This window comes from Colossoma macropomum, unplaced genomic scaffold (genome assembly GCF_904425465.1).
Source record: "Colossoma macropomum unplaced genomic scaffold, Colossoma_macropomum, whole genome shotgun sequence".
Classification (NCBI taxonomy): Eukaryota; Metazoa; Chordata; class Actinopteri; order Characiformes; family Serrasalmidae; genus Colossoma; species Colossoma macropomum.
In genome coordinates this window covers 34,540,401-34,564,679 of record NW_023494789.1, presented here as the reverse complement: position 1 = coordinate 34,564,679, position 24,279 = coordinate 34,540,401, and the positions used below count along the sequence as shown (strand labels likewise).

The 24,279-nt window shown below is 39.7% G+C and overlaps 1 protein-coding gene across 1 annotated transcript; it reads left to right on the top strand.

The window, feature by feature from the left end:
• Window positions 1-923: 923 nt before the first annotated feature.
• cttnbp2nla (CTTNBP2 N-terminal like a) lies at window positions 924-22,763 on the top strand. Its single transcript, XM_036571097.1, has 5 exons — window positions 924-1,032; window positions 5,619-5,726; window positions 16,377-16,637; window positions 17,196-17,303; window positions 19,734-22,763. The coding sequence occupies exons 1-5, from the start codon at window positions 1,018-1,020 to the stop codon at window positions 20,898-20,900; spliced, it is 1,659 nt and encodes a 552-aa protein (XP_036426990.1). The 5' UTR covers window positions 924-1,017; the 3' UTR covers window positions 20,901-22,763.
• Window positions 22,764-24,279: the final 1,516 nt, after the last annotated feature.

The window sequence follows — 24,279 nt, the reverse complement described above, 5'->3', positions numbered from 1 at the left end:
TGGGGTGGGGGTCCCAATGGTTGTATGACGTCTTTACGTAAATGTATGCTGGGTATTGTTTTGAGAGTTTGTTGATCAGAATATTACATAACTTATGTTGAACATGGCAAATAACATTAAATGCAGTTTTTAAGTTGAAATTCCCCTCAATGCAAAGACCATTGACTCAAAACTGTTTTGAGTCAACAACATTGATGATTCAGCATGTATTTGGGGCCAAAACGTCTAAAAAGCAAAGACATTACGTGCCCAAATGCGGTTGTGGAGGCAACAAAAAAAAATCGTGCTTACACGTCGTGACGTCTTACATCCAATCAGCAAGCTTGTATATGAATATATTTGCATTTTAATTAGAGAGCGCGACAACACCTGACGAGATGCAGCCCGGGTATTCCATATTCATGAAGCGCTTGAATGCGTTGTAACGTAGTGTCCATGTATGACCACTTGATGGCGCACAGGTTCTTCACTGCTCAGCACACGTTTAAAAAGCCATGTTCATTAATATTTAAAAACCAAATATGGTCTAAACACTGCAAGTAAAATCTAAACTGCAGATTAATCACAATTATGTAGTTAAAAGTCCCACTTAACGCAGTGTATGAGAATGTCTCTCAGAGTGCCTCAGCCTGGGCCAGGTTGTGTACTGAGCAGGCTACTAGCAACACTTCAACAAGTCTTCCGCATGCATTATTTATTTATTTGTCGATTTTTTTTAAATTAACATTAAAATCATCCTATCCACACTATCGCACTAACAGTGGTTCGTTAAGAGGGAGACAGAGCCTGGCTGCACAAAGAAATCTCTGCATCCTGAACTTCTTGCTCAGTCCCCGCCTCCTGCTGCCCAAGGTGCTTTTCTATTGGTCGACGATATGAAATGACTGTTCCCCATTGGCTGTCAGAGATGTCAATTGTTGTTCCTCCGTTGCGTTCTCTCTTCTTCACGAATTGCGGTATGTAATCCGCTCTAAATCAAAATTCGATGACCGGTGCTGGACCTGAACAAAGCTGGAAATGGCACCGACCACGGTAGGAATTTCCTTTACTCTTTTAGCCTACTTAAAAAGCTTTTAAAAGAACTCTTTTACATGCTTGTGTTGCAAGTGTAGTAGTTTGCGAAGTTTTGCTTAGCTTATGTTCAGTACGCTAACCTAAATTAGTTTACCGTTAGTCTGCAGCCGTTTAGCAGGACTTAAGTTAGCAAACTGTCAGGAGATTCAAAGAATACAGTGAAGTTATTGTGTTAGCCAGTTGGCAGAGCTTAAGTCGATACGATGCTGCTTCTGACGAGATTCAAATTCTCTGACTATCACTAGTTAAATGCTGTGGCTTTGTCTGGAAGTTAGCCTGTTTCACTGTTTGGTGTGCTGACACAACCATTGTTAACCTAGCTAACTGTATTTGCTGCTATCCAATAGCCAAATGATTCATGACAAGACTCTAAGGTTGTTAGCAATAGAGATAAGAACAAATCTTCAAAAAATGCCTACATATGGCCGGTTTCTAATGTTTTTAACAGCAGTGCTGGCCCTGCATTGATGTACCTATGACTTGAAAGCTAGTCTTGCCTGGACTCTGTTAATATAGATTAAAATAGCTTTGCCATTACTGTCTTATTTCAAAGTAAGCCTTATGATAGTTTTATGGACGTCTTTTAAACTAGGTCTTGAAAAATGAATATACGAATATAGGAGGCTCCCAGAGCTGAAACAACTGATAAAGTCAGCAAAAAAGGCTATTATTAAATAATTCGATAATAATTAATGTCCTCAATAGCCAGATGCATCAGCAGCCGGGAAATGGCATTGGCATTATTTCACTCAGAGGCTAATCTGTGCTAAGATTTGTGCGAGTTTGGATTGAAAGCCTGTGGAGCCTGAAGGAATGTGGACTCACTTCTGGAGTGGTGCTGCGTGTTTAACGCTATAGTGCCCCTGAAAGCTGAGGGCCGAGGAGGAAATGCCATATTACTCAGCCATATAAGGAACATTAGAAGATAGGCTTCAAACAAACATGGATAAAAAGGCACCAGAGCCTCTGGGCCAGCATTAGGGGAGGGGGACCTTTTGAAAGTGTGGGAATATTTGGATTCTCTCTGCATCCTTGATCTTAGAAGTGTTGTGCTTTAAGCATCACACCAAGGGAAAGTGTTTCTAAATGAAATGACTGGGACCTACAGCGACGGCAGAGTTTTAAATGCAAAAGGTTAGTGACCTCTATACTGCAAATAGAGAGGGCGACTGATAAAAACATCCTTAGTGATAAGAATGTGTGCTTATCTGCTGATTAGACACAAAAAGTGAAAAAGACAGGTTTATATTTGAAAGCAGAAAGTGATATTGTCTCGCATATTTCATTTCAAACCAGCCAAAGACCTTCATAAGATTTTCTAAATTGTAAGTGAGCTTGTTTACATCTTGATCCTGTAGATCTTCCCCTTAATTGAGGCATGAAGGCTGATCTTTGGAAAAAAAGAAATGCACTATTTTTGAGAGCCATATGTTTTTAATTATCTGTTTTTGTGTGGTTAAACAACAAATCACAGCAGCCATCAAAGCCTTTAAAAGCTACAGATCTACTGGGTGCAATGAGCCACATAAAAGAAAAAAACATAATATCAAGCTTGTTAACAAGTTGGTTCAAAACACATTAAATAGCGTAACTGAACAAAAACACTTGCTATTACTGTTAATGCAGAGAGCTTTAATGATGCCGTGTTGAGATTAGTGGTAATAGTTTGATGAGGCGGGGGGAAGCTGTAGTTCAGTGCAGCCTGAATTCCTGATCTAGTACAGTAGCCCAAGCTCTAAAGTTTCAGACCGTATTATGTAACACAGTCCTCATGACTTCATGATGTGGAAACTTTGGCTGACCACACAAATCTCAACGCAAGCTTGCAGCACTGCAGAAGTGCCGGCAGACCAAAGAAACAAGATTGGTGAACAGGCTCCATGCACCCTTTTGCATTATGATGAGAACAGAGTTGTGTTTGCTCACTGAGACTTAAAATGTGTGAAGATTGGAACTTCAGCTTTAGCCTTTAAACAAGCAAAACCCCCTGAGACAAGACATGAACCCCCCCAGCTTTAATGGTATGGAAAATGGCTTTGACTCATGAGGGGAAAATGGAAAAAAATTGCCCTCTCTCACTAGTGATGGGTCTTCTTTCTCATGAACTTTATGACAGAAAAGGAGATGCACCATCCAGATGTTTTTGCATGTTTGGGTGTGTGTATGTGTGTGTAAGTAATAGCTGCAAGAACTTCACCAAGACCTCACCACATCGCAGACATTTCTGCCTTGCTTTTGAACAAAACCACTGAAGAAATTCTAAGCAGTTCCCATGCTCTAGTGACTTTGACTATCTTTTAGATGAACAGAGACATTCTGTAAGATAAAATTCACCAACAGCAGAAGTGAAAAACAGTGTGTAGTGTTTATCCATAAAGGAGTGGGGATTCCCAGCACTATGGCTTCCACTAGTGAGCTACACAGTAAGCATCAGATTTCCCCTGACTCCTTTTGTCTGACCCTGAGTGTTTTTCTTTCCCAAGCCCTGGTGCCAGAGTGGTCCATAACAGGCAGCTCCTCTACTACCCAAACAGTGGAACTACTTATGATCAGTCTTGTACCTGGGCTAATTGTTCCCATATGCCTATGCTAAGTTTATCCCTACCCACAGATGCCTCCAAAAGCTGACTTACCACGTCAGCGCCTAGATGTTATGAACGAAGTCAGGCGTATGCTAATTTTGTGATTGTGACATTGGCAGTCATTTCTCTAACAGAGGTCTAGTCAGGTCAGTTTGATTTTTCCAAAAAGAATAATCAGAACAGTATCGAGCACATGTAGCTTCATCTATGCCCAGGATGATCATTGTAGTTATCTTGTGATTATTAATTGAAGTGCTTAAAGATCTCACATTTTTGAATAGATAATTTTGTTCTGGAAAGGCTTCTGATTTGTTACAGCATGCAAGTGCCTGTGAGTCATAACACAGTGGAGTACTTACCAGGAACAGTGGAGGTCATGAAAAATCAAAATTCCCAGTAATACACGATTGTACGGGCTCAAAGAAACACTTCCCCTCAATTGACATTTTTAGGCATTGTTGACATCAAGGCTGACTGAGTTTGCTGAGACATTTTACTGCCAGCTTTAACCTAAAGAGGAATTCCCGCTAGCTGTAATGTATCCTGCAAGCGTCTCCTGAATTGTGGCAGTAAATGGCTCATAAAGCTGTCATGCTGGTTCTTTTTATCATAATAGGTCTGGTGGTAAACCGGCAGAACACTGAAAGTACTGCCAAGCAAGTTTGCACATCACTCTTTCATAGTTACTGCCTTGCTATTTATGATATTTAAAAAGTATCCGAGGGCTTGTCACAGTTCACATATAGTTCATTCATTACAAAGTATTAAAGAAAGAGATATAAAACAGTGCATAGATGAAGGACAAAATGTATTTAAGTTTGCAGATTAACCTGATGAACTGAATTGTAGTACTTGTGCTATTCAGAATAAAACTATAAACAGCATTGGTTGGCAAAGTGAAGCACACTGATATACCGCAGTCTGTTGAATGTGATGTAGGCTCACTAACCTGCATTCACAGAACAGCCTAATGAACCGAAGGGATTAACCCATCATGCACATAATTACTCTGTAATGTTGCTGAATTGTAACATTTTTGTTAACTTTAGTTAACAGTGTGTTCCCACACTCCATTCAGCTCTAGCTATTTCAAATGAGCATTCAGTTCATCAAAAACTGCGTTTTGACCCTTGGAGATCACGGATATCACGGGCAATAAGAGAAGTGTGTTATGATTTGACATACATTTTTTCTCACCCTTAGTTTATTGAAACAAGCAGAGAAATTCTATCGGACGTGCAGATTGTAAACCAGGATTGTCAAACTGGGTTCCTTTGGGGCCACAGTTCTGCAGAGTTTAACGTTCTACCTGATTCAACTCATCAGCTAATTAGCAAGCCATTCTAAGTTTAATTCAGAATGATATAAAAATGAAATTTCTGTAGAGCCATGGCCAGAAGTCACCCAGTTTGACACCCCTGTTTTAAACTGTCAATTGATATTATATTTGGGAAGGGAGAGTTTTTCAGTCTTTTATCATTGCTCAATATTGAGACTTTAACGAATGTAAATTTTATAAAATAAATGTAAATTCATTAAGTAGTGTACTTTGTAGATAACTATGTAATTGGCATGAATGGAACGTACAGCAAAATGACAATAACAACTCATGAGGGTTTTAAGGGTTTTAAGACTTTTAAAGGTTACTCATATATTCTCAATTATAGGATGTATTTTTATGTATTTCTTGAACATGCGTGATGACAGACAAGAAAGCAAATCACATTTGTGGCCGTAACTGTAACTCACCACCTCAAAGCCCTGCTTATACTGAGAAATGAAAATGTTGGTATAAGCCCAATGTTACTTCCTACCCGTTTGAAGTGCTGGCAGAAACACGGTGGCTCTGGCCTGTGTAACTCACTCTCCTGCTTTCCCTTTACTTACAGTACGAAAAAAAATGGGAAAAGGAAATATATGTGCATAGTTTATTTGCTCTTATTTTGTGTGTGATGTTGCCAGGAGTCCAGGCTGAATGTGGATGCTCTGAGTAAGAGAGATGTGCTGCTGCTCTTCAGTGTGCTGGAGGGAGAGCTGGAGGCTCGAGACCTCGTCATCCAGGCCCTCAGGGTGAGTGAGTGCAGCATCTTCACTACTGCTCGAGGTCCAACACAGCAGTCCCTTATACTAGTGCAGACAGTTGTTGGCAGCATATCAAGACATTATGAGTTGCCAATGAGTTTTGGTGTCTTGCACCCACAGTGGGTAATTTCTATTCTAAAGCCCCAGTCAGGCATGGCTAAAACAGCACCACGAACACCCTGTGACTAGTTTAAAGAACATGTTGCAGTATTTTGCTGGAATTTGAAACTGTTGCAGAACCAAAAGTGCTTTCCTGGTAGCAGCGTTTCCTTGTTGGTACTTTAGTTAGTTATATTTTGCATGTGTTTACATGCCAACACATGTAAAATCAATACGTTTTTTTACATCTTATCCTGATATAACTGAAAGTAGGAGAGGGATACAATTTATGTCCCAAAGGTATTCAGACACCCTTCTGAATTTGTGAATTGAACTATTTGCAATTATTGCTGACACAGACGTTCAGTTGTGCACACAGAAAAGCATTGCCAGTAGAGAGAGGCACCAAGAGGTCACCTAAGAGCACCATACAATTTCTTTGGGAGGTGGTGTGATGTTTATGATCCATAACTAATCATACAATATTAGTACTTGACCTCACTAATGCTCTTTTGTGGCTGAGGAACCTCACAGCAATGTTCAAACATCTAGTGTAGAGCCTCCCCAAAAGAGTAGAGGCTGTTACTGCAGCAAAGAGTGGACAAACGTCCTATAAATACCCTTGATTTCAGAAGAAACATTGGATGAGCAGGTATCTGTAATATTTTGAAATAATAATGTACAGACATAGTGTATTTTTCAGTTACTTCATCTGCTCATGTGCCTACTCATATAACGTTTCGGTTCCTCTCTCTGTGCCACCACCATTGTTGAAAGTTTCATTTGTGTGAGAAGCACTTTCTTTTTTTATGCTTTAACAAGAAGTAGAAACTATGTTACCTCAATGCCTCCTGTAGTGTATTACAATCTGTCAAGATGATTATATCCATTATATGAGTGTTATATGGCATTTTTAAGCAAATGACACACTGACAGTAAAATTCATAAAGGACATTTTTTCAAAATTGACGTTGTCGATTTGTCAACTAGTCATTGCAGCCATCATGTTTAACTACTGTAACTGGTGAGGCTCAGTTACAGCAGCCTGGACTGGAATTAGTGCACATCAGTCATTTACATTTAGACTTTAGATTCAATGTGCAGTGCCTAATTGGGAAACATGTTGTTTACCTATTAAATTAGGTCCAGAATTACACTTAGTTTTAATTTCAGACTGCGAGCAGCTCACTGACATTAGGCTGTTGTCCACCAGGCAGGTTTAGAGTTTTGTATGGCATGCAGGATGCCCCAGAGAGATATTACAGTTGTACCACTCAATGAAATCCAGATGTTTATCTGGCACATAGCTCAGCTGCGTGCCTTCAGATGTTAATACTAACGTCCTGGTAGTGCTTTAGAACTCTAACACAGCTAATGTGAGTGCACAGCTCTACTTTTTGTATGTTGAAAATGCTTGACATCTAAAGTAAGTGCTAGATTTGCCATTTTCTTGACACATATGTATTATGGGATTACTGCTGAAGACATGAACTCTGATTCTGATTGCAGTTAAAATGTATTGTCTTTTACCATTTCCTGGCATTTTAATGGAAACATAACTAAGAGCAGTCTATCTCTTTTGGTTGAACACCAGCCATGGAGAGAACAAGGCCTTCTTGTAGTCATTCTTATTTATACCTTACAGTAATGTGCAAAAGTCAGAGACCACCCTTCATTTATTTAACTTCCAGCCATTAAGCCATTATAGGTTATTACTTTTTCAGATGATATTTCTTAGGTGATGTATGATAATTCACTTCCATAAGGAAGGGGCAAGTAGGTAAGGAAAATCGGTAACAAAACAGGAGTTAACAAAACTGGAGTTAAAAAATGACTTAAGTTATAGAGAAAATGGGACTCCTAACAACCATGCAAGACCTGGTAGACACCAAAACTGTCACCATCAGATAAAAAGAGCTTTTATCTTTGAGAGAGAGGAGAAAATCAAGCTCCACTCTTACTTAAGATCGGAAAAATCCACAGGTGTTTATGTCCATCCTTCCACAGTGAGAAGACAACCCAACACTGTGGGTCTGAAAGGATGTGTAGCTGTCAAGAAGCTGTTACTGAAAAAAGAAAATCGACAAACAAGAGGAAAATTTGCAAAACAAATGAAGAATCTGCTGATATTTTCAGAACAAAAGACTGACCACCCCAGAGTCCAGACCTCAACATTACTTGCTGTGTTTTTGGTTAACTTGGATCATGAGAAGCAGAAAATGCAACCAACCTCTAAGACTGAACTTTTGAGGTAGAAAAATATCTCTGTAGGTTTCTTTTAAAAAAAACTGAAAGCAAGTATCCCGAAAAGAATGAAAGCTGTAATAAAGGCAAAGGATGAACACACTAAACACTGAAAAAATTATATGTAATTGCTGAGGCTTCTTTGTAATTTTCTGTGTTTTACATATGTACTCCGCTTTTTCTCTGATGCTGAAAAATGAGTAGTACAGTAAATAGTAATTACTACGTAAACACTATCCTAATCCTAATCAAAAATAGCATTGTAATGTCTTGCTGAACATTTCATTTCAAACTAAATGATTCTTGTACCTTTATTATTGTAAACTGTTCAACAGTCATTACTTACACTGAGACTGTCCTTTTTTCCCCATTGTTATTGAGCTTTTTTTCTCATTCCGGGATGTCTATTGCATTCCAGCTCCGCTACTGGCTCTAAAGCCCCACTCTTTACAGAAACCAGCCTTCTGAGCCCAGCCGAGTTCCAGCAGCTGAGGTTAAATATGTGCTCTGCAGCCAAGCACAAGACATAACAATCATCTTAGCTTCATATAGCAACAGAATCTGCTGGAGTTGAGGTGACTGTGGGTTTTGTTTGCCTGGTTGTGAAGTGCAGACCTTAGGGATGAATCAGTGCAAGACTAATAGGGTGAGCAAATAAACTTTGAGGTTTTGCTGGAGGATCAACTTCTGGGCTGTTTCCTTCCTTTCCTTACCCGTATAAAAGTGAATACTGGTATGACATCAGCCCATATAATAGGTAATGTACCCCATTGTACTATATAGCTAAAGCTGGAAATCCCAGCCAGCTTTTTGTACCATCTGAGAACAAAGGGCTTATAAAATTCATTAATTATTTACATGATTCAAACCATGACTTAGACATGTAGTTGTAGTATAAGAAAGACACTGTATGACTGTAGGAGGGATGAGAACTCTGAGAACTTGGGTTGGAGTTCTGGGTGTCTTCTGCTTTGAGTTAAAAGGACGGAAAAATGAATAGAACTGAGGAGATGGGGGGTGGGGTGCGAAAACTTCATCAATAGAAAAGTAGAGATCAGAAATTTACAAGACGTTTGAGGGACTTCAGGTATAGTCCTCCTCACAAACTTCACTTACTCCATTTTATTTATTAAAAGTTATTGTCCAAGTAGTGGAAAATCTTGTGGTAGAAGTTTCAGTTCTTACGGCCCACTTCTACCTCCTAGCCTTAGACTGAAGTCACTAGAACAGAGAATTTTATTTTCCCGAAAGCTTTTCGCAAACACATCCAGCTATAGTAATGCCAGCTCTGTGGGTCTGATGTTAGTGTGTCTTTATTTGAATGCTGTCTGTTCATCCAGTCATGTTAGCATGAGTTAAACCCATGCATTTTCCTCCACTGTGGGTTTGTGTTCTCTGTTCTGGGAAATTAGAGTAAACTTTGGTGTCCTGGATATGCGTAGCTACAGATGGTATCTCATGGATTCCTGCTTGGAACACTTGACTTGTGAGTGAGTGTTTGTGTATGAAGCACATGGTGACAAGGCAGATCCTTTTCAAACTGAGATGGAAGGATAAAAGCAATAAGGTGACCTTGGCGTTCCTCTGAAGGGTCTGCGTCAGCTGTGGGTGCAGACGGCTGTCAGCGGTACATTTATGCGCATGTATGTGCTTGTTTATCAGCGCTCTGGACTTGTGAGAGCTGTTAATCAGATAATGATAGTGAGTGGTTAATGTTTTTTCTTCAGACAAGTTGGCTGATACAGCCCATGGGAACTCGTCTGCATTCTTCTGAATGTTTTTTGTGTGGTTTCTAACAGGTCATGTTTCAGCATGCTGAAATGACAGTGGCATTACTGTGTTGAATGAACACATTAAAGCCCATCTGATCATCTCCATCATGGATGTATGCTGAGGTTTACTCACTATGTGTCAGAAGTGTCTGTGAAAAACACCACTTTGAGTCTTGGTTTCAATGAACATTGACTCCTTTGAATCTTAGCAGTCACATTTTTGTGAGTTAATGGACAGGTTTGCTAATCGCCAACCACACAGAGATGATTCTTCTGCAAATCGAGCCCTTAACACTTCAGCAAATGAAGCTGTTGAGGTTTGAGTCTATGTTTTCTATGTTTGACACCAGTTGTGGAAGTGATGCACTTTTTTACACGTTTGCTAGTAAAAAAAGGAAGTGGAACTAATCATCAACACGAAAATAATGTTTTCCATGTCTTGTTTGTCCCTAATAGCAACCAGTGGCTGAAGGAAAACACTAAAAGTAGATTTTGTTCCATGACACCAGTTGCATGCCACCACAAGAGTCTGTTCCAAAAAGATTAAAAGCTTTAAGCAAGCAAGGTAGAGAACAAATCTACAAATGTTTTATGTTGTCAGAGTATCTGTATGATTTGTTTTCTTGTGAGGCGTGAAGAGATGCTAGTGAAAACAAGTATCAAGTAATTGCAAGGCATTGTGTCTAATGTTACAGCTTAAGTAGGACTGCAGATGACCCCTATCCAGCATCTGGTATCAGCATCGGGCCAATATCAGCAGAAAACCCTGAATCGGATATTGGAGCGAAAAAAGGAGTCTTATACATTCATGAAACAAATCTAGCCTGAAATACCGAAGATGCCCATTGTGTGATGTGATGTTGTTAGCTGTGTATTTGTTCCTGATGTAGTAGAATGTTTGAGTAGTTTAAGCATGATAGCCTAATTATTATTAATACCTAGCTTTCAGTATCACTTGTTTTAAAGTAGAATGTAAAAATCTCCCACTAATTTTCCTCCATCTGCCTTCAATGCTGATTTCAGCTTGCGGTTTAAATGTAGACAGGTACACTATAGCATAGTGTAACAATCTGACTGGCTGCTGCCCAGTGAAACTGACTTCTCATTTGCATAAAATTGAGAAAAGCTTAACTTTTTATCCTTCTCTCTGCATGCTTCGTACTGCTGCCACTTCCTGAATCCACAGTGGCCATCTGTCTCCATAGAAATGAAATGAAAATAGCTTCGCTTCACTAATATAAATGCAGCAGACAACAAGCCTATTGTTAACACATGTATGTTACAGAAGTTGGCATGGCTGAAAGTCCCCAGTTAAGCATGTAGATGTGTGTCGTGTGAGTGGAGAACTCATTAAATGCAGTAAAAATATATGGCACCTCTTGCAAGAGAAAATTGGTTCTATTAGCTAACATGAGTATTTTATTAGATAACTTACTAGATATTTATTTGGTGTGGTCAGATGTCTGGGGACAACTTGTTAAACTTTTGGTGCTGGATTGCAGTGAAATCAGGGGATTGCAGTGTACTCAGCACCAAAAGTTTAACAGACATCTGACCACACCAAATTACGTTTTTCTTGACAATTGAAAAATCGTTCATTCATAATGTATGTGCCTGTTCCCCTTCAAAGGATGATAACTACACACACACTCTTTTAGATGAGCCACAGGAAGACGCTAACCAACTTCATCAGTCTTTAGTAGGTTAATCTCTTCAAGCTCTTCTTGTGCAGCTGGCCTCAGATAATTGATTTAATCCACACACAAATACATGAGCATATGTACACATGCACTCACACATACACGACTAATAACAGATTACAAGATGTGATCAGCAGTAAAGTGTTTGATGTTCTTTATTAAGTTTAAAATGTTATCTGTTAGTTACATAAAATTCTATTTAATTTAATCAGATTTCTTTATTCCATGTTTTCAGTGTCAGTCACTATCTTTATATGCAATTGAAATGCTGTATTATTTTCAATAAATATTGGATTATTAATAGGCTGGTAATAAAACTTTAGTTATTGTTCCTGTTTTGTTAGCTCTGGCTTGTGCCGAAAGATGAAAGTTTGATTTCATACAGCGGAATAAAAAATCAGGAAGTGAGCACAGTGTTTTGTGTGATTTGGATTTGTTTTCCCTTAAATTACTGAAAAGTACACCAACTTTCAAAAAATTGGAATCACTTGTCATATAAATAATTGCTGTTGTTCGATTCAATAATAACTTATACCACATATATTGAAATACTGTAAGTTAAACACCTGAAAGTATTAAATGTTTTGTTTAGCATAACGTTTTTTGGGGGGAAAGAAACAATGTTTATACTTCAACATGTATTTACAGTTGTTCCTTTATTCATTATCTGCCTTGAGATTTAATCACCACTTGTAAAATATGAGGTATTTCTGGATGTTAACTTTAGTATTATTGAATGAATTTTATTACAACTTCATTATCAAAGCTGTACAGCTTTCTCTGTCGTATTAGAAGCTTTGTTGTTCATCCTGGACACATCTAACATTTCTTTAGACAAATTACTTGAAAACTGAATATGTAGACTGATAGCAACTTAATAGAGTCATTTTATACATGTACCTGCAACCTGGTTTTACATGAATAAAACTGATTCCAAACCTTTGACCTGTAGCATATATTTTTGGTAAACTTAGATCTCAGATTTATTGAGAGAATTGACTTTGTTCAACTATAATGGGGATTTCCAACAAAAACACAAAAACAGAATTTTGATAACTTAGGAAGCTATTAGTGTCAAAACACTATAATCTGAAATCAAAACAGCCACGGCAGTGTTGCATAGTGTACCCCTGTAGAAAGTGCTTTCACTTGTTTCAGTGTTTTCTTTGCGGGAGGAAGTGAGATGGTCGAGTGTATTTTCATTAGGACTAGCCTCAGCAAACTCAGCTTCCAATTTGTTGCTCTAGCTTAAATGCCTAATGCAGGGACCTGGTTGGAGTTTGTTTTTGTTCTGTGTGAAGTGAGGGTGTTTTCACTAAAGAATGTGGAGAGAGAGCTTTCACAGCGGAGAGGCAGTTATAGCCCCGCAAATTGTCGTACTGTGTCTGTCCAGCCTTGGCTCCTGCCGTAAACAAATATATAGCTATTTTTCTTCTTCAGATGCGTTATGTAAGAGTTCCATGTTCTTTATCTTCAATAGGATCACATTTCCTTCAGAAACGCCTTTTCCTTATTTTCCTGTTTCTTTTTTCTCCTTCACATTTCAATTGACCAGTTGTTCTTCAGGCCAAGCGGAACTTTTTATAAAGAACAATCTTTCTCATTTATAGTGAATAGCAGCACGGATCGGCTAATGCTGTGAAAATCATAATGTCATGCCACATTCTTTCTCAGGACCATGTCTTAAGCCAGTCTTATCTCTGCCTGTCAGCAGGCTTGTCCCTGTCAGTTAATGCCAGAAGCCTAACTACTGGTGGCCTGAAGCACACTCAACTCATCAGAACTCAATCTCGTCCTCGCTCGATTCCCCGGCTCCTTGGAATTCTGTAAGATGTAGAACTCATGAGACCTCCAGGTGGCTAACTTTGTTAGAGTGACTGGATGCTGTTAATATAAGTGGAAGGCAGAATTTCCCATCTGCCATTGTTGATTTACATTGGAGGGAAAGAAAGGCTGCTCCCCCTCTCACAAACCTGTCAGAACCTCTGACCTGTGCTGGCATGTAAAACAGTGCATTTTACTGGACTTTTTTCTTCTCTCACACCTGTTGGCTGCGTGATTTTCTGCTGTTTGAAGGCTTTTTTTCGGTATCTGGGGGCATTCCTTCTCTCTTTCTCTTGCTCTCTCTCCTCTAAAAACACACATTTGTTTTTATTAGAGCTGTCAATTAAAATAATTAATTTTGTTTAATCACATTATTTTCTGTAGTTATTTGTAACTAATCATTGAGCATTGCATTTTGTTATATCTACAGTGCCACATTTTCTAGTATATAATGGCCTGTATGTAACATTAAAAAATGTAATAGGAATTTTCTTAGTCTAATGTTAGTCTAATCCTAAACCTGAACCTTTGTGCCTTTTCAGTTTTAAAAATGAAACATACAGTCTTTGCAAAAAACACTTTACAAAGTCTGGACAATTATGCTGCTCCTGACTAGATAGGTTACTCCTGTTTTGGGGGTTTTGTACATATTCGGGACACACACATTCTCTTAGCTCAACTCTTGGTAAAATCTGCCACTTTACTGAGCACATGCTTAATAAAATGCTCTTCTAGGAATGTGCTTCCAAAGCCTCCTCCGTGAAGAACAGCACAGAGCCTGCTCCTTCCATGTCCTGGGGAGTGTGATACACTCTGTCTTTGTGTCACAACTGCATTGCCTGACTCTGTCTCTTGTAGAGCCAGTGCCATGGAGGTCGCTGAAGGTTCAAAGGCCGCAGAATAGACCGTTAATTATGGAAGGGTGACTCACCACCACTGTTCAGTCTTCATCTGTGTCTTTCTGGCTTGGATCTGGGTAGCTAAAAGAAAGAACATTCTGTGATTTCTGCACTGGAAGACAAATTGAATTTCATGTCAGTATGATGTAGAAGTGCAACGATTTCAATACAATATTGCAAAATCAAATTCGAAACTGTATTGAAATATAAAACTGTATCACTAATATGCCATCTCTTCTCGTCGTCTCTCATTTGCTATTGAAACAAGGTGGGTGGGGAGGAGGCGGGCCTTGTGCCGACACTCAAATGTCTGAGATTTTACGTGACATTCTAGGGGCTGCGATTTTGGGGGCTTGTTTTGCTAGTGGCAGCACAGCAGGTGTTTGAGAACTTTATCTAAACCAAACCAGTCTGAGTAGTTATATAATTATAGCTGTGTAGAATAAAGACAGTTCAATCAAATCTTGATTTCAGAATGAAAAAACTGCAGCTGAGCACACATATACTTGGTCACTTTATCCACTTGTCTTCCACAGCTGAACTGGCACAAAGGGTTAAAAACACACACATGCACGCACACGCACAACCACTTATCAGATGGCTGTTCATGTTACGACCTGAATGCTGTCTGTGCAGACCTCAAAGCTGTGACCTCAAAGCTCAGCCTTAAAACAGAGAAACCACCCTCTCTTCAATCTTCCCATTTCCCTCAAACATCTTAGGCCATCTAGACTGGCTTTGTAGTCTGTATAATTCCTTTGCTAACTGTATAGCTGTGCCATTCTTGTGTGCTGGCTTGAATCAGCTCTTCACAGTGAAGTGCTCTGCTGCAAGGACCTAAATGACTCCACAGTTGAAACTTTGTTTAGGCCTTGCATCCTGCAGGGACCCACTCCAGGCAGTTTTCGCTCTCTGCCTGTGCGGACCTCCCGCGTCGTACCTTGCCTGAATAAATGAATGCAAAAGACTGAAGGCACGCTCACACGCATGTTGTGCTTTAAAGGATGGTTTATGTTGCTCTTGGCAGGGTCAAGGGCTCTGTATCATCACGTTTCCTGTTTAGAAAGAGAAGCATGTGTGTGAAAAACAGAGAGAGGGGACTAGGGCAGACTTTAAAACACTCTCCTTGACCTGGATCACAAGAACATGGTTGTAATTACAGTTTTGTACTGAATTTGTAAGAATTCAGCAAAATCTTCTCTGCACATCCCAGATTAAAGATAAAAGAAAGAATTTCTTGACATGAAAGTTAATTAACCCTTACAGGTATGAAGATATCATTGTTATTTTGCTATACTGTCTAAATGTGATTACATTACTACATAATTAATACATTGTTAGTTACTTAATAAATTAGATTTACATTTGATTTGCATTTGTGCCAGTTTTTTTTCCATTTGTTTTAATGCCATTCAATGACAAACGCATGAAAAAAATGTCTTCAACAATTTTCAACAATGCCTCAGCCATCCGTGACTGGGACTCCAAGAGAGCATATTTGGCCCCTTTCTCTCTTGGTGGGTAGAGTGGCCCTCCCTCTCCCATCACTCAGTGAGATGCTAGCCAATGCAGGTGTCTGTTAGCTGACACAAGCACATTAGGCTGTGCAAATCACATTGCATTAGTGGCAGAAAAGATGTGATGGAGCAGCATGTGTCCAGCCTTCACCCTCCCAGCAAAGTAGCACTGTATAATAGGGGGAGACCTATCTAGTAAGTGGAATTGGCCACAATTAAATTTATAAGAAAAAAGAAACATGGCAAAAATGTCAAGGTTGTTTTTTTTTATCTGCAAAACAGGACTGAATGCACAACAATAACCTTTCATGAAATCATAAAATATCTCTTCTTTTACTTTCTCTTCTCTAATGAACACAAATATGGTACTGTGTTTAGATTGTGCACTTTCAATAGAATTTCTTTGGATGTTTCAATGATTGAATATACTTACTATAAAATTGCAACATGGTTTTGTTCTCACCAGTGATAACTGTGACTTATTTACATTAAATATTAGTGAAAATGCAATAGTAACTACTAAATAACTACAGGCTACTACTAATACTTGCTTTTACTTTCTTTTATTCTACTTCCTCTGCAGGCCCAGCGCAGGGATGCACGCGTGTGGGAGCACTATGGCAGATATGACCTGAGCAATCCTTTTCTGGCCCTGCAGAGGGACAGTGAGGTCCTCCAGGGCTCTGCTCAGCCCAAGGAAGATGAAGCAAACTCTTCCCAGAGACAAGAGGACAAAAAAAAAACTGATCCTCTGTCCATGCTCAGAGAGGTGGTGGGACATTGCAGAACGATGCGGGAGAAGATGCTGAAACAGCTGGCAGCTGCTGAGAGCAGACACAGGAAGGTGAGAATTGGGGAGAGAGAGAAGGAAGGATGGGTGGATAAGGGGACCAATGAATGAGTAGCTGGGTCACTAGATATGTGTTTTAAGAAAATTTTAATTCCTCTTCACTCTTGGAGTGAGAAGCTAAAAAGCCTTTATTGGTTAAACGGTTTTAACCTTTTATTTAAGGGCATCTCCATTTCTGGACGAGTGGTATTGAAATTCATTTTTGTACTTTTTGAAACTGTAATCATAGAGCACCTCCATTAGACACGGAAAACATCCTTTGATAGCATTCTGTACTTGTGCTCTTTTAGAAGAGCTAAAAAAGTTAATTAGGTACCACACATCAGGGGGTGTGTTCCTGATGTCTGTGCAAGGTTTTAACATGTCATGGAAAAAAGCAAACATCACAGACATCAACAGTGACACTGTCATGCGTTTGTCACTCAAATTGGATTTTCCCGTCACTGACACACCGTAGCAGGTCACTGAGAGATTGTCTCGCTGTTTTATTGCATTAAGACTATTTAACCTGCATTCTTTTGTTTCTCTGGTGCCCCCCTGTGTTGGTGTCAGGTCATTGCAGATTTAGAGGAAGAGAAGAGGAGGCACGCTGAGGATACAGCCGAAGGAGATGATGTCACCTGTATTTTAGAGAAAGAGCGAGAGCGCCTCCTGCAGCAGGTACAGAGCTTTGTAGCTCATGAGCTTGTGTCTTGAAAAAATTTTATGTTTTTGTAAAAATATTTAAGATATTAACAGTAAATGCTGTGCTAATTTAAAATAAAATTGATTTATTTACAGGGATTTACTGTTGTGTCATACTGAGAAAGGTCATTTAGAAAACAAAAATACAAATGACATTAAGAATATGTTCAAATTACAGGGTTGAGAATGGCACAAATCTGATTCTTTCCCTAAATGTGACAGATATCTACAATCCCAATTCCAAAAAAGTTGGGACACTGTGTAAAATGTAAATAAATGTAAATAAAAACAGAATATGATGATTTGCAAATCTTATAGACCCATATTTTATTCACAATAGAACACAGAACACATATCAGATGTTGAAAGTGAGACATTTTACCATTTCATGAAAAATATTAACTCATTTAGAACTTGATGGCAGCAACGCATCTCAAAAAAGTTGGGACAGGGCCATGTCTACCATTATGTAGCATCCCCTCTCCTTTTAACAACAGCCTGTAAACGTCTGGGAGGTGAGGAGACCAATTGCTGGAGTTTTTGTCCCATTCTTGTCTGATGTAGGATTCTAGCTGCTCAACAGTCCTTGGTGTACTTTGCCGGATTTTTAGATTCATGATGCGCCAAATGTTTCCTAGGTGAAAGGTCTGGACTGCAGGCAGGCCAGTTCAGCACCTGAACTCTTCTTCTGCAAAGCCATGCTGTTGTGGTGAATGCTAGTGTAGTTTAGCATTGTCTTGCTGAAATATGCAAGGCCTTCTTTGAAAAAGAAACTGGATGGCAGCATATGTTGCCAAAACCTGTATATTTCGTTCAGCATTAATGGTGCCTTCACAAATGTGCAAGTTACCCATGCCATGTGCACTAATGCTCCACCATACCATCGTGGATGCTGGCTTTTGAACTGTGTGCTAATAACAAGCTGGGAGGTCTTTAGCGTGGGGGATGCAGTGTCCATGATTTCCAAAAAGAATTTCAAATTTTGATTAATTCGAGCACAGGACACTTTTCCACTTCGCCTCAGTCCATCTTAAATGAGCTTGGGCCCAGAGAAGTTGGCAGCATTTCTGGATACTGTTTACATATGATTTCTTCTTTGCGTGATACAGCTTTAACTTGCGTTTGTGGATGCACGGTGAACTGTGTTTACAGACAGTGATTTCTGAGCCGATGCAGTGATTTCCAGTACAGAATCATGCCTGTTTTAAATGCAGTGCTGCCTGAGAGCCCGATGATCACAAGCATCCAATATTGACCATCGGCCTTATCCCTTGTGCACAGGGATTTCTCCAGATTCTCTGAATCTTTTGATGATTTTATGCACTGTAGATGGTGGGATATCCAAAGTCTTTGCAATTTTACATTGAGGAACATTTTTCTGAAATTGTTTCATAGTTTTAGATGCAGTTTTTCACAGGTTGGTGAACCTCTGCCCATCCTTGCTTCTGAGCGACTCTGCCTCTCTAAAATGCTCTTTTTATACCCAGTCATGTGAGTAAGTTCCAAATTAGTCCTTCAGCTGTTTTTTCTTAGTATCACTTACTTTTCCAGCCTTTTGTTACCCCGTCCCAACTTTTTTGAGATGCGTTGTCACCATCAAGTTCTAAATGAGTTAATGTTTTTCATGAAATGGTAAAATATCTCACTTTCAACATCTGATATGTGTTCTGTGTTCTATTGTGAATAAAATATGGGTCAGTGAGATTTGCAAATCATTGCATTCTGTTTTTATTTATGTTTATTTACATTTTACACAGCGTCCCAACTTTTTTGGAATTGGGGTTGTACATTTTCAGAGCTGTGCCAACACAAAAATCAGATTTTTTTCAAATGTAATTTTAGCCACTTTCAGGTGTGGTCCTAGATGATCCTAATGACAGATAAGGGTTACTTTCAGGTACAATTGTGAACCATTAAGGAAGAAACATTAGATGTGAGCAAAATGGAAAAAGAGGGAAATGTTCTTTGATTATGTACAAAAATGCAAGTGAAACTGAATTTAATAAATTCAATGCATATAATAGAGGTGAATCTCTTGCGTTCTTAATTATTTAACTCAAACCGTTTTTGTTACTTGCCTCAATTATCTTCCAGTGTTAGTTATGTTTTTGCCTTATATATCTTTTAACTCAAGCAGTTTTTGTCACTTCCACCTCTCAGTGAGACAGTCCGCTGATGACATCAGCAGTAACGTGTTGACCAATTCACTGTTAAATGAATGAAAGATTAAATGATCAATGGCTTTTATCATATCATTTCATAATATAATACTTTAGTTTTCAGTTCACATTTTTATCTTTTTTTCATCAGTTAATTTTTTGTTACTTCCACCCTTGCAGTTATAGTAACTATAGCTTGTAGTCATGGTTACTCCTTTATAATAACTACTTTTTTGTATGTGTTTAGTTGGAGTTTGAGAAGTTGAAGGTCTCCCGCATAGAGAAGGAGAATAAGCGCTTGCATGATCAGCTGGAGGACGAGCGTGTGCAGCACAAGCAGCTGATGGCAGCACTGGGCCGCGAGTGCAAGCGCTCAGGCTCCCGTGCCCACGAGGAGGCACAGCGGGCAGGAGAGCTCAGCCGCCGTCTGGAGCGTGAGCGGACCAACAGTCAAACCCTGAGGGCGGAGCTGGAAGAGGAGAAGAGGCGCGCCATGCAGATGGAGGCCATGAGGGAGGAACTGTTGGCAGAGTCTGACACGGAGAGGGAGCTGCTGGCTCTGCGGCTGAGGAAGGAGGAGGAACGCTGCAGGCAACTGCAGGATGAGGTGGAGAGCCTGAGAAGAGAGGCACGAGAGCTGAGAGGAGAGGAGGAGCAGGTAGAGATGCAAATGAGCAATGGTGCTCTGGAGGGCAGTGTGGAGAAAACGAGTAAGAACCAGACAAAGATGAACGGTCACCACACCTCTGTAAAACAGGAAGACAGTAGCAAGAGGCAGAAGACGGAAAATGAGGAAAACGGAGGTTTTCATCCCAGTATAACTCCTAGCCAAAGTGAACTGATCAGTGGGAGCCCCTCACTGTCTAATGTGAATACTGACAATCTGTCATCCTACAATACAGGCAGCAGCCCACAAACAAACTCCTCCCCCAGCGTTCAGGCTGCCTATCAGGCTGGCATCCATCAGCGTTTCCACGCAGCCCGTCACAAGTTCCAGTCCACGGCTGAGCAAGAGTCTCAGCCCACCTCTCCTTTTCCTCCCCTCTCGCCCTGCGCTTCCCCAGTTCCCCCACTGGAGGGCAGTGCCTCCAAACAGGCGGCCCGCAGCACACTCACCCAGGCCCTGAGTCGCTTCAGCAGCCAGCAGAGCTCCAAAGCAGCTGCCCCTAACAGCTCACCCTTCGGCACAGACTACCGTGCCCTGTCTCCTGGAGTTCGCTCGCCCACTATCCCCAGAGCTGAGAGGGGGATTCCACCCCCCATCCCGCCTAAGAAGCCAGGCCTGGCCGAGACCCCACCCTCTCCAGCCACTCTCCGAGCCGCCCACTTGGCTCAGATGTCAGCTGGTTGTGGACGTAAAAGTACACCCGAAAACAGCAAAGAACCAGATCTGCTGCTGTCCTCTAGCGGCTAGCTGGCACTCATCACCACGTTTGTAACTACACTGTTAAAACAGGACGACATAATTGTTACAGTTAACCCTTAAATGCACAGCTGAATCACAAACATTCATTCTTTCTGTCCAAAAGTCTTAGGCATCTGAGAAAATGGTATGTAAAGACACTTAAATGGGCAGTAAGCATTTATTTGTTCAGAAATCACTTAACAATAAAATAAAAAATAAATAAATAAAGAGTACATTATGATATATATGATGTATGTCTGTCAGTGTGTTAGCTTAACCGTTTCCAAATCCCTAATTAAGAAAGCCCAGTTTTTATAGTTAACATCCATCTTCACCTTCACTGCTGATGGAATTCAGCAAATTTATACAATGACTGTAGTGCACCGAAAAGTCAGCAACAAACGTGTGTAATTCTTACTGTATTCTTTGAACCAAGATAGTAGTCAGTGTTTTTAAAAAAAACAATTCTTGTTACATTTTACTGTATTCACAGTTGTATGCAGAAGTTTGTGGGCCCCTCAAATTACGTTTTGTTTTGTGAAAAACAGTTAACACATTTTTGTTTATTTGCTGAATTTAACACAGTGGGAAAAAATAAAACATAGAACTTTGTAATTTAAATAAAGTTCTGGTGTTCAGACATTTGCATTTTATTTGTCTTTATTTTAATGTTATAGTGGTAGAAACACAATTACTGCCAAGAAAAATACTTCTTTAATAGTTTCTTTAATGACCAAGACTTTTGCACAGTACTGAATTTTGTGTCGTTTGCAAATCAGCACTTATATTTATCTGCAAACTAATGCAAAATTGTCCAAAGTTTATTCCACAGTGACAGAGTTACTTGAATGTATTAGAAAACATTTTGCTACATATTGATATTTGTCACAATGTTAGGTGAGTTGGGGGAGGGAAGAAGGGAATGAGGTCACAGGTCACTAACCACCTGAGGGTTGCATTTAAGGGTTAATTGCATTTTCCCCCATCATGTGTTGAGCACTGTTGAGTTTTTATTTGATGGTACTATGGGACTCTCCCTGTTACACACAGACTGAAAACTTTCAGGACTTCTATGTATTTGTACTACATGATGTTCAGAGAGTTGAACACATATAACTTTACATTTGATTTTGTGTCATTGTGCCAAAGGCTTGTATATTGTATAAGGTCCTCTATGAGTAACCAGTTTTTCAGCTTTTCTTACATTTCATTTACACAGCACAGCTTGTTTATTTTATTAACATATTTTTATGTCTTGTACTTGTATCTATATTTGTGTGTCTTGTGTTTGTATCCTTCTCAGAACATTTTCTAGTTAATACACTGTATTGTGTGTTTGTAACAGATTGCATGTGCAGACAAATGCTTTTTCATAGCAGATTTTGCATATGTATATCTGTACAATATTATGTACCAACTATTAGCTCAACTTCTGCTGCAGTATTCTATTCAGTGATATAAGTATTAGAAATCACATGAGATTGCATGATTTTCATAATATTTGATAATGTTTATCTCAGAGGTTCACATATGCAGTGTATTATTTTTGTGATACACTATCCAGATAATGTATACTTTTCACAGTGGTCACACAATATAATGTTTTCAATATCACTGTTTGTATTTATTGTATGAGTTGTATATATATTCATTAGGGATGCACAGATAGATTTTTTTTTTTTACCCAGTCGTTCAAAAGTAGTTTGGCTGATTTTTATTAGCCTGTTTTTACCCCTAAGCTTACTCTGTGTGGGCTAGATAAACACATGAAACACACTAGCATATTTTTAAATTTGTAAATAAATAATTGGTCATGTTATTTTAAATAACATGAATCAAATAAGATGCTATATGGAAAGTAAGAGGCAGCTGGCTATTTGCACAATGAGGCCTGCATAGATATGCTGTGACATTTTGGTTCAGGTGAGCAGCAACACTCAGGTACAGCACAAGTGCACTTACCTGCCTCATGTTATTAATAGTAACAAAGATCAGCCAAAAAAAAGCAAATAAATAAAAAATTGCCAACTGCATGTTTGGAGAAAATATTCTGATCTTGGACGATTCTGACCCTGCATCCCTAATATTATGAGCAATGCTTAAACCTCTTATGTTAGGCCACCAGAGGGCACTGGTAGCTCATGGCCACAGTTTTCAGAAAATAATTTAAGAGCATTGAACCAACACAGTGAAAAGCTTTTTTGCCTGCATTGACTGGATACATGTCATCACTCTGGTCATACAGAGAAAACAGAACATTTATCATATGTTTGTTTTTTCATTATTTAAGGTTACTCTTAAGTAATTTCGGGTTATTCTTGAACTTAATCTCCAATGTCTGAGGACACACTCTTTTTGGCACCTCTCGTGAGTGAACTGAACCACTTCAAGCTAGCACCACTAGCTGTCACCCTTTGCACCAGTGCTGATGTTGCGGAACTAAGTGTGTGAAAAATTTGTGAACATCGCAGGCATCCATGTGAGACTAACAGGGGTGAGGATCACAGTTTACCCAGCCAGGAGCCTCTCCCTAAATCCCAAATCCCCTCTTTATGTGTGCATGTGAGTATGTGTGGCCTGGGAGACAGAGAAGCAAACATGCATGAAGTATGTGTCACTTTGCTCCCCCCGCCACAGCCGTGTTACTGAGGGCCAATCGTGCATGAACATCCAGCTTATTCGGTTTGGAGCTGGACTGGAGAACTTTCACAACCAAGCAGTGCATTCACACCTCCCACCTTCCAGCACCTCCCAAATATCACTGATGAGAGATATTTCCAGGAGGAATTAGTTTTAACTGCAGCGCTGTCCCTTAAATGAATACTCCAGCATGTTTCAGTGTAATCTCTGTCTGCAACATCTGTAGGTGTGGTGTAGAACATCATGGACAGTAATTCCCCTGTACTTAGAAAAGAACAAGAACAGAAAACCAACTGAATCAAAAGAAGCTACGTCAAGGTGCTTCAGTTTCAGCACCTGCCCATTGGCTTTAACTTGTGTGCTTCAAGTGAAGGAGTTTTCTGTTCTTTTCTAAGTTCAGGAAAACACACTGAAACCGTATGTGAGTGGAAATTATGTTCAAAAATGCTGGAGCACTCCTTTAAAATCTAAACATTACTTTTTGCTGACTATGGTTTCTCTGCAGACATCCTCTATTAAGATGTGGTCACCTCCTCTGCTGGATTTTGCCAATTAACATTCCTCTTGGGGACAGTGCGTCGGGGTTGTGAGACCAACAGAGACGCATGCCTGGCCTCCACGAATGCCTCCCTCACACGATGCTGTGAGCACCAGTACTTGAACATAAGACAGGAGAATATCCTAATGACATCTGTAGGGAAGAGGCAGTGCCTGCCTCACAGGTTAATGCCCAGCTTGGACAGTTACT